The 12,840-nt window shown below is 43.8% G+C and overlaps 1 protein-coding gene across 1 annotated transcript in view; it reads left to right on the forward strand.

Annotated features, from left to right (window-relative positions):
• The window catches only part of ST6GALNAC5 (ST6 N-acetylgalactosaminide alpha-2,6-sialyltransferase 5), a 219,801-nt gene that overhangs the window by 188,942 nt on the left and 18,019 nt on the right, over positions 1 to 12,840 (forward strand). The window contains exon 3 of the mRNA XM_018045577.1: positions 7,108 to 7,517. Coding sequence (XP_017901066.1) covers positions 7,108 to 7,517 — 410 coding nt within the window. The remainder of the gene's footprint in view (positions 1 to 7,107; positions 7,518 to 12,840) is intronic.

Here is a 12,840-nt window from a genome sequence, read left to right on the forward strand (position 1 = left end):
TGGGTCGTGAAGATCTTTTTTGTACAGTTCTGTGTAGTCTTGCCACCTCCTCTTAATCATCAGGGAAATACAAATCAAAATCACAATGAGATATCACCTCATACCTGTAAGAAGGATTGTTATCAATAAGATGAAAAATAACATGTATTGGCAGAGATGTGCATCTCTTTAGGATCATGGGAATGTTCTTAAACTAGATCATGGTGATGGTCATAAAACTCTGTAAATATTCTTAAAATCATTGAACTTACAGTTAAAAGGAATGAATTTTATGGTATGTACATTATGTATAAATAAAGTTGTCTAAAGCCATTTAAGTAATAGAATGCAATTCCATTAAAATTAAAAAAGAAACTAATGGGATTTCCTGGGCCTCTCTTTGAAGGTCACCTAATGCTGAAAGTTGTTATGACATATGCAGGAGAATTCAAATACTTCTCTTTAGAAAATATCAACCTACTTACCCAGACCAGAAAATATTAGACTGGTTACTAGTTGGTAGATTGGTGACACTTAAATACATTAAGCACATTTGTTTCATATTCTTGATGTACCAGGCACTGTGGTAAGTGCTATATGCTTTATCCTTCAGTCATACATTCAGAAATATTTATTGAACTTATATTTTATGCTCAGCATTGTTCTTGATGCTAAAGATACAGTATGAGTAAGACAAAGTCCCGCATTTCTTGGAGCTTACGTTCTAGTAAGGGAGAAAGACATAAACATGTAAACACACAAGCCATAATACAGATTACTTTAGGTGGTTATGTATGGGTTTAAAAATAAGCCTGGATAATGGAGAGAGTTGCAGAAGATGGCAAAGGAGGGCAGTGGAAACTGAGGGCTCAGGGAAGGTCTCTGGCAAAGGAGGGGGTAGACTGAGGTAACATTTGAAGAATATAAAAGTGTCATCATCCAAGGATCGGGAGAAGAGTGTCCTGGGTGGGGAAATAGCTAATATAAATCACATCGGGTCATAGGAAATGGAGAGATGGCAGTGTAATTAACAGAAAGCAGAACAAAGTAGAGGCACCAAACTCCCTGATTTCAACTTTATTGCAAAGCCATAGTAGTCAAACAGTGTGGTATTGGCGTCATCTTGGACAGAACTCTCTGTTAATTACATATTAAAAGTCACCCCAGAAGCTTTGTGGATATGGGAACATGGAAGAGGGAAAGAATGAGGAAAGTAAAGAATTAAGAGTGTGCGGCAGGAGCTAAAGAGAGATGATGGTGGCTTTGATGAAGAGGTGGTGAGAAGTGCTAGTATCTGGGCCATCTTAGGACAGATCCAATAGGGTTGGATGCTCTGTACAGGGTGGAGCAAGAGGTGTTGAGAATGATCCTTGAATTTTGCCTTGAGCAACAAGGTGGAAGGCACACCATTAACTGAAAGGGCAAACTTCTTTGAGATTGACTCTACTATACCCTGATCATGGATGAAGAAACTGGGGCTCGGAGAAGCTAAGCCACTTTGCCCCAGGTTATCCACCTAAGGAATGGGAGAAGCAGGTTCAAAGCCAGTGACTCCAAAGACCATATTTTGTCTCTGTTTATTTATTCACTTTGGGGGGCTGTGCTGGGTCTTCACGGCTGTGCCAGGATTTCTCTAGTTGCGGCAGGCAAGGGCTACTCCCCAGTTGCCGAGTGTGGGCTTCTCGTTGTGCTGGCTTCTCTTGCTGCAGAGCACAGGCTCTAGGGTGCACAGGCTCAGTTGCCCTGCAACATGTGGGATCTTCCCAGACCAGGAATCGAACCCATGTTCCCTACATTAGCAGCTGGATTCTTAACCACTGGACCACCAGGGAAGTCCCAAACGCCATATTTTAAACACTGTTTAGTACTAACTCCTGCCCAAAGTGTTCCTTCCTCCTCAGCCAGACAGTGGACAGAAATCATGGAAAGTAGCATTGGGTGGCTAGAGGAGGGCTTCTTGGCTAATGGGTAGGCATGTCATTGAACAAAAGGGAGAGGAGCAACTTGAAGGAGTAACATTTTTCCAGTGAATCATATTAAATAACCAGAGTGCCTTATACCCAGTGTCAGGCTAAACAGAGATTGACAGGTAATAACAGCCCAGTAATTACAGGAAAACCTCATCTTGAAAAGTGCAGAGATTCTTGAAATACCTGAAGCCATTTAATATATCTTATGTTTGCTCCAGACCAAGAGTCAGCTCCCAAAGCAAGACTGGTCTCATTACCAAACTAATGGACATCATGTTCTGAGGTGCCTTTCTTTCTGCCAAATAAATCAAAATTTTTAAAACTGAAGCCCAAGATAGCCATGCTGCAAATGTTTGCAAGGATATCACTGAGTGTTTCAGGTGTCAAGCCTAATTTGACTTGGCCCGATCTGTTCTTTTAAGACAGGCTCAGGAGGCATCAGCTGGGTCACAGGGAGAATTCCTTCTGCTCTTGCTCTTTGAGCTGTGACAGAAATCAAACCTTGATTTCCTGAACATACTTTCTCAAGCAAGAATTGCCCCTGTCACTATGGCCCAAAGGAGTAAGTTGTGATGAAAGTTATCATTCTCCCCTATTCCCTGATTGTAGGGTTGTTGGTTTTTTTTTTTTTTCCCCAGGAGTAGGGGATGGAGAGAGAAGCTCATTCACACTTTCATGAGCCCCCAGTAAGTGGCAGCCACTGTCCTAGGAAGTGAAAGTGAAAGTCGCTCAGTCATGTCCAACTCTGTGACCCCATGGACTATACAGTCCATGGAGTTCTCTAGGCCAGAATACTGGAGTGGGTAGCCGGTCCTTTCTCCAGGGGATCTCCCCAACCCAGGGAAGTCGGCTGATGCCAAATCTTTATATTATAAAAAACCATAAGTGATAGCAAAAATAAAATGGTAAACTTGTGTGTGCCCACGTCTGTGTGTGTGTGCATGTGTGTGTGTGATATGTGCACGCTCCCTCAGCTGTTCCCCGCACACTCCTGTGCACCGCACTCCTAGGGCCTGAGCATCAGTGGCCTGGACAAAGGGAAACTCCTCCGTGCCTTGCAGACTTTCCTCAGCATTTTTCACCATACAGTAGCTCTAATGACCTTGGAATCGAGCTCTTACTGGGGATTAATAACTGGCTGGGTTTAATGGCCCTTACTGTGTCCTGGGCCATTTTCCCAGTCAGCCATTAATTCCAAGCAGTGCCCTGGGCTCTGGCCATTATGACTCCCTGGGCCAAGTGGCTGCCTTGAGGCAAACAGCCCAGCCTCCTTTTCTGCAGACAGAGCTTCCACTGCGCTCTCCCCTGCTTCTCTCCATAGCATTGGTACCTAGGGCTGCAGGCAAATTGTTGGTTAGGGCATCACATGACATCTTCTTTTTATGTGTGTAGGTTTTCTCATAGGACAGAGAATCATAGAGGCTGAGTTTCATTCACTCACTTATCAACTCATCTGTCTATTCAGTAGCAATTGAGTGTTTTTTATGGGTCAGGAAGCAAGAGAGATTTTGGAGTGACCTAATATGGGTGCTTATGTTTCCTACCAGGGTCAGGACACCTCACCAAATGGGGCTTTAAGGAAAATGTCCCCGAGACTCAGGGAGGCTGAATACCGTGAGAAGAAAGAAAGAAAATGATGGGGCTGCAGTGCGTTCTCAGGGAGCCACTACCCCTCTTGCATCCTTGGTGCAGGTTTACCTCCCAGGTGTGCCAGCACAGCTCCAAGTTCACTTTCCCAAACTCCTCTGTGTGATTCATCAACTCAGCATCTGGGTGCTTAAGTGAAGACTGTCAATACTACATCAGGAATCTTAACTCACAAAGGCATGAATATATCCACCTGTTTCATTAAGACACTCAGGATGGTCATGGTCCTGCGACGTGGAGGAGCAAGGCTGTCTCAGAGAAGTCACATTCCAAGAACCTGGGTCCCAAAATCTGTATAGTCATTCCACCTCCCAAGATATCCTTAGTCCCTCTGAATGCAGGAAAGAGACTTCATTTCCTCCTTTGGAAGGGATTCAGCCTTTGGTACATGCTGTCAACTGCAGGAAGTGTAACATTATGTTTAGAACAGTTACTGGCATTTTATTGGCTCCACTTACTGAAAGGCACTTAAGGCATAATCCAGACATCGATTTTTCTGCATTGTTTGGTGCATCTGAGCAACACAAAGAGAGGGTGCTGGTGTCCAAGGTAATCAATATACCTCAGAGCTCAGGCAGGTGGGCATGAGGGAGGGCTTTCTGGGACAGGGTGGTCCCCAGTGTGTTCTGATGGTGCCCAGGTATCACAGAGGGTCTGTATGGCACAGTCAGGAACATTGACCTTCCCTAAAAGGATCTTCATCTGGCCTCACGTGGGCATAGGAGAAAGAGAGAGAGAGAAGTCCTCGGAATCTTCAGAGGGATTACCAGTATCACCCATCAAGCAGCTTGTGCTCTGAGAACCACAGTAGAATAATTCATTACAGGGAAAGAGATGCTAGGAACTTCCTTTAGCATTTTTCCCCAGTAAAAATTAGCACAATATCTAGAAATTATAGATCAGACTGGAAAAGTCAGGATTAATACTTCTAGGTGAGTCTGATAAGAAAAAGCAAGTTCCAATGGCCTTGGGGTCCAGTGGAATGAAATCTTACAAAGTGACCTTATCAAGCAAATGGACTGAGTTACACTGTACCTCAGGGGTATATTAAGTGCTCAATGAATGTCTTTTAAATGAATGAACGAATGAATGTCATCTGGCTATTAGCATCTTAGTTGGCCCTCTCTTTGTTTTACGAGTGAGAAAGTTAAGTACCTGATTCGCGGTGAAGTCTGCTTTAGACCCTGGGTCCCCTGACCCTAATCATCATTTGGTAACGTGCTATTTGCAGATGCCCCAGTCATCTTCGTAGAAATGTCTTAAGTGGGCTTCTACATGAGTAGAAATTTCCCAGGATATAAGACTTTTGATGCTAAAACCCAAATAACCCCTAATAAACCAGGTTGTTTTTCCACTCCTCAATATTCTCATTAGTGAAATAGGGGTGATGATGTATCTTTCTTATAGGGTTATTTGAAGAATTAATGCAATTATATAAAAAGCTCATAACAGTGCCTGGCACATAGAGGACATCCAGAAATATTAACTAATATTAATATTAGTTCACTCTTTCCTTTATGCCCCCCGCCCTGCTCTGCTCCAAACAGCCCCCTTTACTAACACTGAGGCGCAGCCCTGCAGTGTGTCATATTTATTGCGCATCTTTACTGACCCGCTGCCCGCTACCAAAGTATAAACTGAAGGATTCTGTTTTTCCATTCCATTTGCATTCTTACTGCCCAGCACAGTGCATGTCACCTAAGAGTAGTGAAACTGAAAGTCACTCAGTCGTGTCCGACTCTGTGACTCTGCGGACTGTAGCCTGCCAGCCTCCTCTGTCCATGGGGATTCTCCAGACAAGAATACTGGCGCTGTGGCCATTCCCTTCTCCAGGGGATCTTCCCAATCCAGGGATTGAACCTGGGTCTCTTGCATTGCAGGCAGATTCTTTACTGTCTGAGCCACCAGGGAAGCCTCACCTGAGAGTAACTTGATGTTAAATGAATGATGAGAATTTGCAGTGGTAGAATTGCCATTTCATAAGCCCATGTGTCAATGATTGACTCCAGGTGATCAGTACATACTGACTTGGTATGGACCTACTCTGCTCTCCACTACACCTGATAATCCCTGAATCAGCCATCACTTAATGAATGACACTGTGCCTGGTCCTATGGTAAGGACCGGGTTGAACTGCATGCAATTTCTATTAATAATTTTGTAGGTCAAATATTGGCAATTTCATATGACTCAAGCTGATACTATGTGTTCCAGCAAAGTGGAATGGTGCATCAATTATCCCCAGTCAAAGATGAGAAAACTGAGACTTGTGGAGGTTAGCGAATGGGCAAGGTCCCAAAGCTAACAGGTGGTAGGGCTGAGTCTGGACCATCCTGTGTGGGTGCCCTGTGCCATTCTGCAGTGAGGGAAGGTGGCCGCCCTTGGGTGCTCTTTGTCCGATTCTGAAGACAGAGCCATGGCTCAAGAAACTCCCAGAGTAAAGATACAACTGCTGAATACATGCAGCACAAAATTGGAACCAATTTCCTGGGACTGTGCAAGGAATGGACCCAGTGTGTCCAGTTCAAAGTTAACAGGGAAGGAGGACAGAGTCTCTGGGGAAAATATAATAGAGCAACTGTCCTTCAGAACATTCTTGACTGTCAGTTTCTTGTGCACTTGTTGGCCTTGGCCTCAGGCCCTAATTACATTATCTTCAAACAGCAACAGATATTTCTCGTTAAACATGACCAGGGAAATGTATAATGTGGAGGAACACTGCTGTTCAGAAAACACATCAGGGGTTCAGGGTGTTGAAGCAAGCCCTGTCCTTGGCGTTGCCCTGGTGGTGACTGCAGGCCCAGGGCTCCCACAGGGCATGCGTGCCCTCGATGAACTTAAGGCTTTCTTCTCATTCCTGAAGGTGGACCAACTCAGTTTCTCACTCTCTCCCTTTAAAATGGGAGAAAGAATCCTAACTGTCATTTTAAAATTATGGCATCTGAAGGGTTACAATTTGCATGTCTTTTCTCCCATGATTTTTAGATGATGCTTATTTAGGAGAAATATATTTGTACAGCATCCAAGAACACTGATATACGCTTAACTTCCAATCAGGTGAGTCAAGAGCATCAAAACCAGCATCAGAGCACATTATAGTATAGTCTTTTCTTCAACTTAGGGGTAACTTTGGATTCAGAAAGACCTGAATTTGAAAGCATGACTTCATTACTTGCTAGTTATGTATCTGAGCATTTTTTTTTTAATGGCTCTGAGCCTTGGGGTATCATTATCTGTAAAATGGCAGTCACAGCAAGCTTGTTACATTGATAGGACAGTCTGATATGTTAATATCAGTGAAGCCCAGACCCCCATGTTTGACAGGTCACTGCTGGCTCTTTTCCTGATGTCCAGTGCTCCCTGACACCAGTCTGATGAGGTAATAGCATCAGGGGTATATTTTGGCAAAAGAGGGAGGAGAAAAAAGAGAGGCAGCCCTCAGATGCAGGGAAGTGACCTGCTGGTGCCAAGAGAGCATTGCCCACTGATGGAGTCCTCCCTCTCCTTCCAGCCCCTGAAAATGCACTGCAGGGACTGCGCCCTGGTGACGAGCTCCGGGCAGCTGCTGCGCAGCAGGCAAGGCGCCCAGATTGACGGGACTGAATGTGTCATTCGCATGAACGACGCCCCCACGCGTGGCTACGGGCGGGACGTGGGCAACCGCACCAGCCTGCGGGTCATCGCGCATTCCAGCATTCAGCGGATCCTCCGCAACCGCCACGACCTGCTCAACGTCAGCCAGGGCACCGTGTTCATCTTCTGGGGCCCCAGCAGCTACATGCGTCGTGACGGCAAGGGCCAGGTCTACAACAACCTGCAGCTGCTGAGCCAGGTGCTGCCCCGGCTGAAGGCCTTCATGATCACGCGCCGCAAGATGCTGCAGTTCGACGAGCTCTTCAAGCGCGAGACCGGCAAAGACAGGTACGCAGGCGAGGGCAAGAGGCGGCACGGGGGCGGGCTAGGGCGAGCAAACGCCCTCCCTGGCTGGCCAGCTCACCAAGAGCGAAGCTTGTTTTTTTAAATGCTTATGTCAGATAAGCTTCTTTTTCTTTAAATTTTTAATCATTTTTTTTAATTGAAGTATACTTCATTTACAATGTTGTAGTTTCAGGTGTATAGCAAAGCAATTCAGTTATATGTGTCCTCACTCCTGTCTGACTCTTCACAACCCCAGGGACTGTAGCACTGAGGTTCCACTGTCCATGGGATTTTCCAGGCGAGAATACTGGAGTGGGGAACCATTTCCTACTCCAGGGGATCTTCCTGACCCAGGGATTGAACCCACGCTCTCAAGCCTCCTGCCTTGGTAGGAAGATTTTTTACCACAGAGCCACCTGGGAAGCCCAATTCAGTTTTGTGTATATATGTATATATATATAGAGAGAGAGAGAACATATATATGTATGTATATGGAGTATTATATGTTTGTGTGCATATATATATATGGAGAACAACTATATATAATTTTATATATATATTATATGTATGCTGCTGCTGCTGCTAAGTCACTTCAGTCGTGTCCGACCCTGTGCGACCCCATAGATGGAAGCCCACCAGGCTCCCCCATCCCCAGGATTCTCCAGCAAGAACACTGGAGTGGGTTGCCATTTCCTTCCCCAGTACATGAAAGTGAAAAGTGAAAGTGAAGTCGCTCAGTCATATCTGACTCCTAGCGACCCCATGGACCACAGCCCACCAGGCTCCTCCACCCATGGGATTTTCCAAGCAAGAGTACTGGAGTGGGGTGCCATTGCCTTCTTGTTACAGTTGCTGCTGCTGCTGCTGCTAAGTCGCTTCAGTCGTGTCCGACTCTGTGCGACCCCATAGACGGCAGCCCGCCAGGCTCCCCCGTCCCTGGGACTCTCCAGGCAAGAACACTGGAGTGGGTTGCCATTTTTATACTTCTGTGTAATATAAACTTTCCCAGATTCCTTTCTGCTATAGGTTGTTACAAGATATTGAATATAGTTCCCTGTGCGGTAGTGTAAGTACTTGTTGTTTATATGTTTTATATAGAGGAGTGGTTAATTCCAAACTCCTGATTTATCTCTTTCCCTCACTACCCCTTTTGGTAGTTTTTATTCTAAATCTGTGAGTCTGTCTCTGTTTTGTAAATAAGTTTATTCATACAGTTTTTTTTTTGATTCCACATGTAAATGATATCATATGATATTTGTCTTTCTCTGATTTACTTTGCTTAATATGACAAGCTCTAGGTCCACCCATGTTGCTGCCAATGGAATTATTTATTCTTTCTAAAAGCTCTTGCTTAAGGCTTTTTGTTATGGCCCTGCCGCTCATGCTGTGGACAGAGTTCATCTGCAGGGTCCTCCTGGAGATTGGACTGTTTAAGTTGAATTTATAGGCAAAGTGAAGAGAGTATTTATGTGGATAATTCAGGGCCATATCCCTACTTTGGAAGAAGAGGTGACAGTGCTGCTGGCTTACATTGGTAGTGAGCGCAAGATAATAGGTTTCTTGCATTTTATTTCCTCATGTGAACACTAGCCAAAAAGAAGTACATAGGGTTGTTTTTCTCTTCAAAGGCAAATATGTATTCAGTCAACAGATATTTCTTAGTGCCTGCTATTTCACTGCACCTGATATGGGAAATACATATAGTCAAAAATAAGGCAGATGTAGAACCTGCCCTCCAGGAATATAGTCTTCTAGGGTGGGCAGATATTCACCAAGTAGTGGCCAAAGTGCTAGGTCTTGTGAGGGGAAGAAAATGGTCCTCTGACCTGTGGGACAGGGAGACGGGCTGTAGTCTAGGGCAAGGCTCACCAAACTGTTAGTTACAGATCCGTGATGGGACACGAAATGCATGCAGTGAGTCACTGTAAGATTTTTTTCATATAATAGAAAGAATGGAATAGATGTAATAAAAGACAATTTCAGCATTCATTCCCCACAGTAAGTAAGGAAAAGTATTATTTCATGAAATAAAATTTGTTTCAGTTTTACACATAAAAATATACATATACAGAGACGTCTTTTTGATGTGATAAAATCATTCTAGAAGTAGATAGGGATGATGATGGCATAACTGTGAATATACTAAAAAGCATTAAATTACGTGCTTTAGAAAACTATGAAGTGAAAACCATGTATAATACATGTGAGCACATACTCTCAATCACGATGTAAAATGTATTTCTTACTGTAAGTCCAAACCTTTTGAAAAGCACTGGTCTAGAAGATGAGGATCTGCTGGAAATATTTTCTCCCAAAGATGTATTTAAGCAGAGGCCAAGGTCAATAAGTATTTATCCAGGTAGAGAAGAACCTGAGAAGCAGAGAGAAAAGTGCCCTTATGGGTATGAGAAGGTGAGAAGTGAGAAGACTTGCAGGGGGTTGGAGAAGAGTCCCGGTGACTGTGGGCAGGAGGGCTGGTGGTGAGGTGGCATGGTGGGCATCTGGAGAGTAGGCAGAGACAAAGGGTGAGGAATCGGCTAAATCTCAGTGAAGAAAAAGACAGTTACAGGTATCGAAAGGAATAATGCGGTGTACACAGTGAGCAGTGCGGTGTCCAAACACACAGCTCTGGGTTGGAATTTTGACTCTGTCCCTCACTAGTTGCATAGTCTAGGACAAAATAGCTAACCTTTTAGTAACTTCACATGTGAAAAGCACACAGTGACTAGGCTTCATAGGACTGGTCTAATGATTAAATTTTACTTATTTCCTCAATTCTAAAAACATGTACTTTTATAATTAATACACATTTAATGATATAACTTACCCCTTTCCTAACAAAAACCGTTCTTGGGCCAATTTCTGGTAAATAAAGAATTTGTTGTTGTTCAGTCATTAAGTCATGTTCAACTGTTTGTGACCCAATGGACTTTAGCACACCAGGCTTCCCTGTCCTCCACTATCTCCCGGAGTTTGCTCAAGTTCATGTAAATTGAGTCAATGATGCTATCCAACCATCTCATCCTCTGCCACCCTCTTTTCCTTTTGCCTTCAATCTTGCCCAGCATGAGGGTCTTTTCCAATGAGTCAGCTCTTCACATCAGGTGGCCAAAGAATTGGAGCTTCAGCTGTAGCATCAGTCTTTCTAATGAATGTTGCTGTTCAGTCACTCAGTCATGTCTGACGAATTGCGACCCCATGGACTGCAGCACACTAAGCCTCCCTGTCCTTCCAATGAATATTCAGGGTTAATTTCCTTTAGGATAGACTACATTGATCTCCTTGCAGTCCAAGGGATTCTCAAGAGTCTTCTCTAGCACCACAATTCAAAAGCATCAATTCTTCAGAGCTCAGCCTTTTTTTTATGGTCCAACTCTCAAATCCGTATATGACTACTGGAAAAACCATAGCTTTGACTATATGGACCTTTGTTGGCAAAGTGATGTCTTTGATTTTTAATACATTGTCTAGGTTTGTCATAGCTTTCCTTCCAGGAAGCAAGTGTCTTCTAATTTCATCGCTGCACTCACCACCCTCAGTGATTTTGGAGCCCAAGAAATAAAGAATAGGAAGTACTAAATCCTTTGGGCTAGCTTAAGCAACTCATTATGGAGAACAGTCTTAAAGAAAGAACAGAGCTCACTATCCCCAAATTCTTTGTTGGGAAGAGCTTTCTTTTTAAATCCTGGAAATCTTTGTGATCATTGGAGGGCTGGCCAGGCAAGAGTAAGAATGATTTCTGATGGAATGAGAAGAGCGGGATCCAGCTGCTGGCACTGTGGCCTCCTTCCATGGAGGTCCAGGTGACTAATTCCATGGTTAGCCCAGTCAGTAGATCACACAGGGGATCTTGTCATCATCACATACTGTCATGAAATCCAGTCATTCATTGTCTTTTAAAAACCACAAATAAGACAGACTGTTGCTCATTTGTATGAGTTCTTTAACCAAAAGAGCATTTTATAAGAGAAGGAGAATGAAGGAAGTTATTCACAGTTTCAATTTTTGTGTTTGGAAAATTCAAAATAAGTAAAAACACTCTCTTCAATAGAAAACACTTCTCTTTTGAGTTTAATGGTTGTTTGCTAGATTTAAGTATTCCTGAAACACTGCTGCAGTGTTAGCTATATCAAATAATTACGCATTGCTCTGGATCTTCTTGGGGTTTCCCAGGTGGCGCTAGAGGTAAAGAACCTTCCTGCCAATGCTGGAGACATGCAGGAGACACACAAGACACACGGGTTCAATCCCGCGTCAAAGGATTGGGTCGGAGGATTCCCTGCAGGAGATCATGGCAACCCACTCCAGAATTCTTGCCTGGAGAATCCCATGGACAGAAAAGCCTGGTGGGCTATAGACCATAGAGTTGCAAATAGTCAAACGTGACTGAAGCAACTTAGCCTGCACATATGCTGGATCTTCTTAAGGGATTAAGTTGATCACTTCGAGATTAGTCATTCCATCCTGATTCTCCTCAGACCTCTAGGAAACAATCTCACATAAAGACATAACCCACTCACCAAACTCATTAAATTCTGACCAGTGAAAACCTTTTTTGCAGTATGCAAGAAGTAAGGGTTTTAGAAAAGGCAGAGGAACCAGAGATCAAATTGCCAGCATCCGCTGGATCATGGAAAAAGCAAGAGAGTTCCAGAAAAACATCTATTTCTGCTTTATTGATTATGCCAAAGCCTTTGACTGTGTGGCTCACAATAAACTGTGGAAAATTCTGAAAGAGATGGGAATACCAGACCACCTAACCTGCCTCTTGAGAAACCTGTATGCCGGTCAGGAAGCAACAGTTAGAACTGGACATGGAACAACAGATTGGTTCCAAATAGGAAAGGAGTACGTCAAGGCTGTATATTGTCACCCTGCTTATTTAACTTCTATGCAGAGTACATCATGAGAAACGCTGGACTGGAAGAAACACAAGCTGGAATCAAGATTGCCGGGAGAAATATCAGTAACCTCAGATATGCAGATGACACCACCCTTATGGCAGAAAGTGAAGAGGAGCTAAAAAGCCTATTGATGAAAGTAAAAGAGGAGAGTGAAAAAGTTGGCTTAAAGCTGAACATTCAGAAAACGAAGATCATGGCATCCGGTCCCATCACTCCATGGGAAATAGATGGAGAAACAGTGGAAACAGTGTCAGACTTTATTTTGGGGGGCTCCAAAATCACTGTAGATGGTGACTGCAGCCATGAAATTAAAAGACACTTACTCCTTGGAAGAAAAGTTATCACCAACCTAGATAGCGTATTCAAAAGCAGAGACATTACTTTGCCGACTAAGGTCCGTCTAGCCAAGGCTATGGTTTTTC

This window comes from Capra hircus, chromosome 3 (assembly GCF_001704415.2).
Source record: "Capra hircus breed San Clemente chromosome 3, ASM170441v1, whole genome shotgun sequence".
In the NCBI taxonomy this organism is placed as follows: Eukaryota; Metazoa; Chordata; class Mammalia; order Artiodactyla; family Bovidae; genus Capra; species Capra hircus.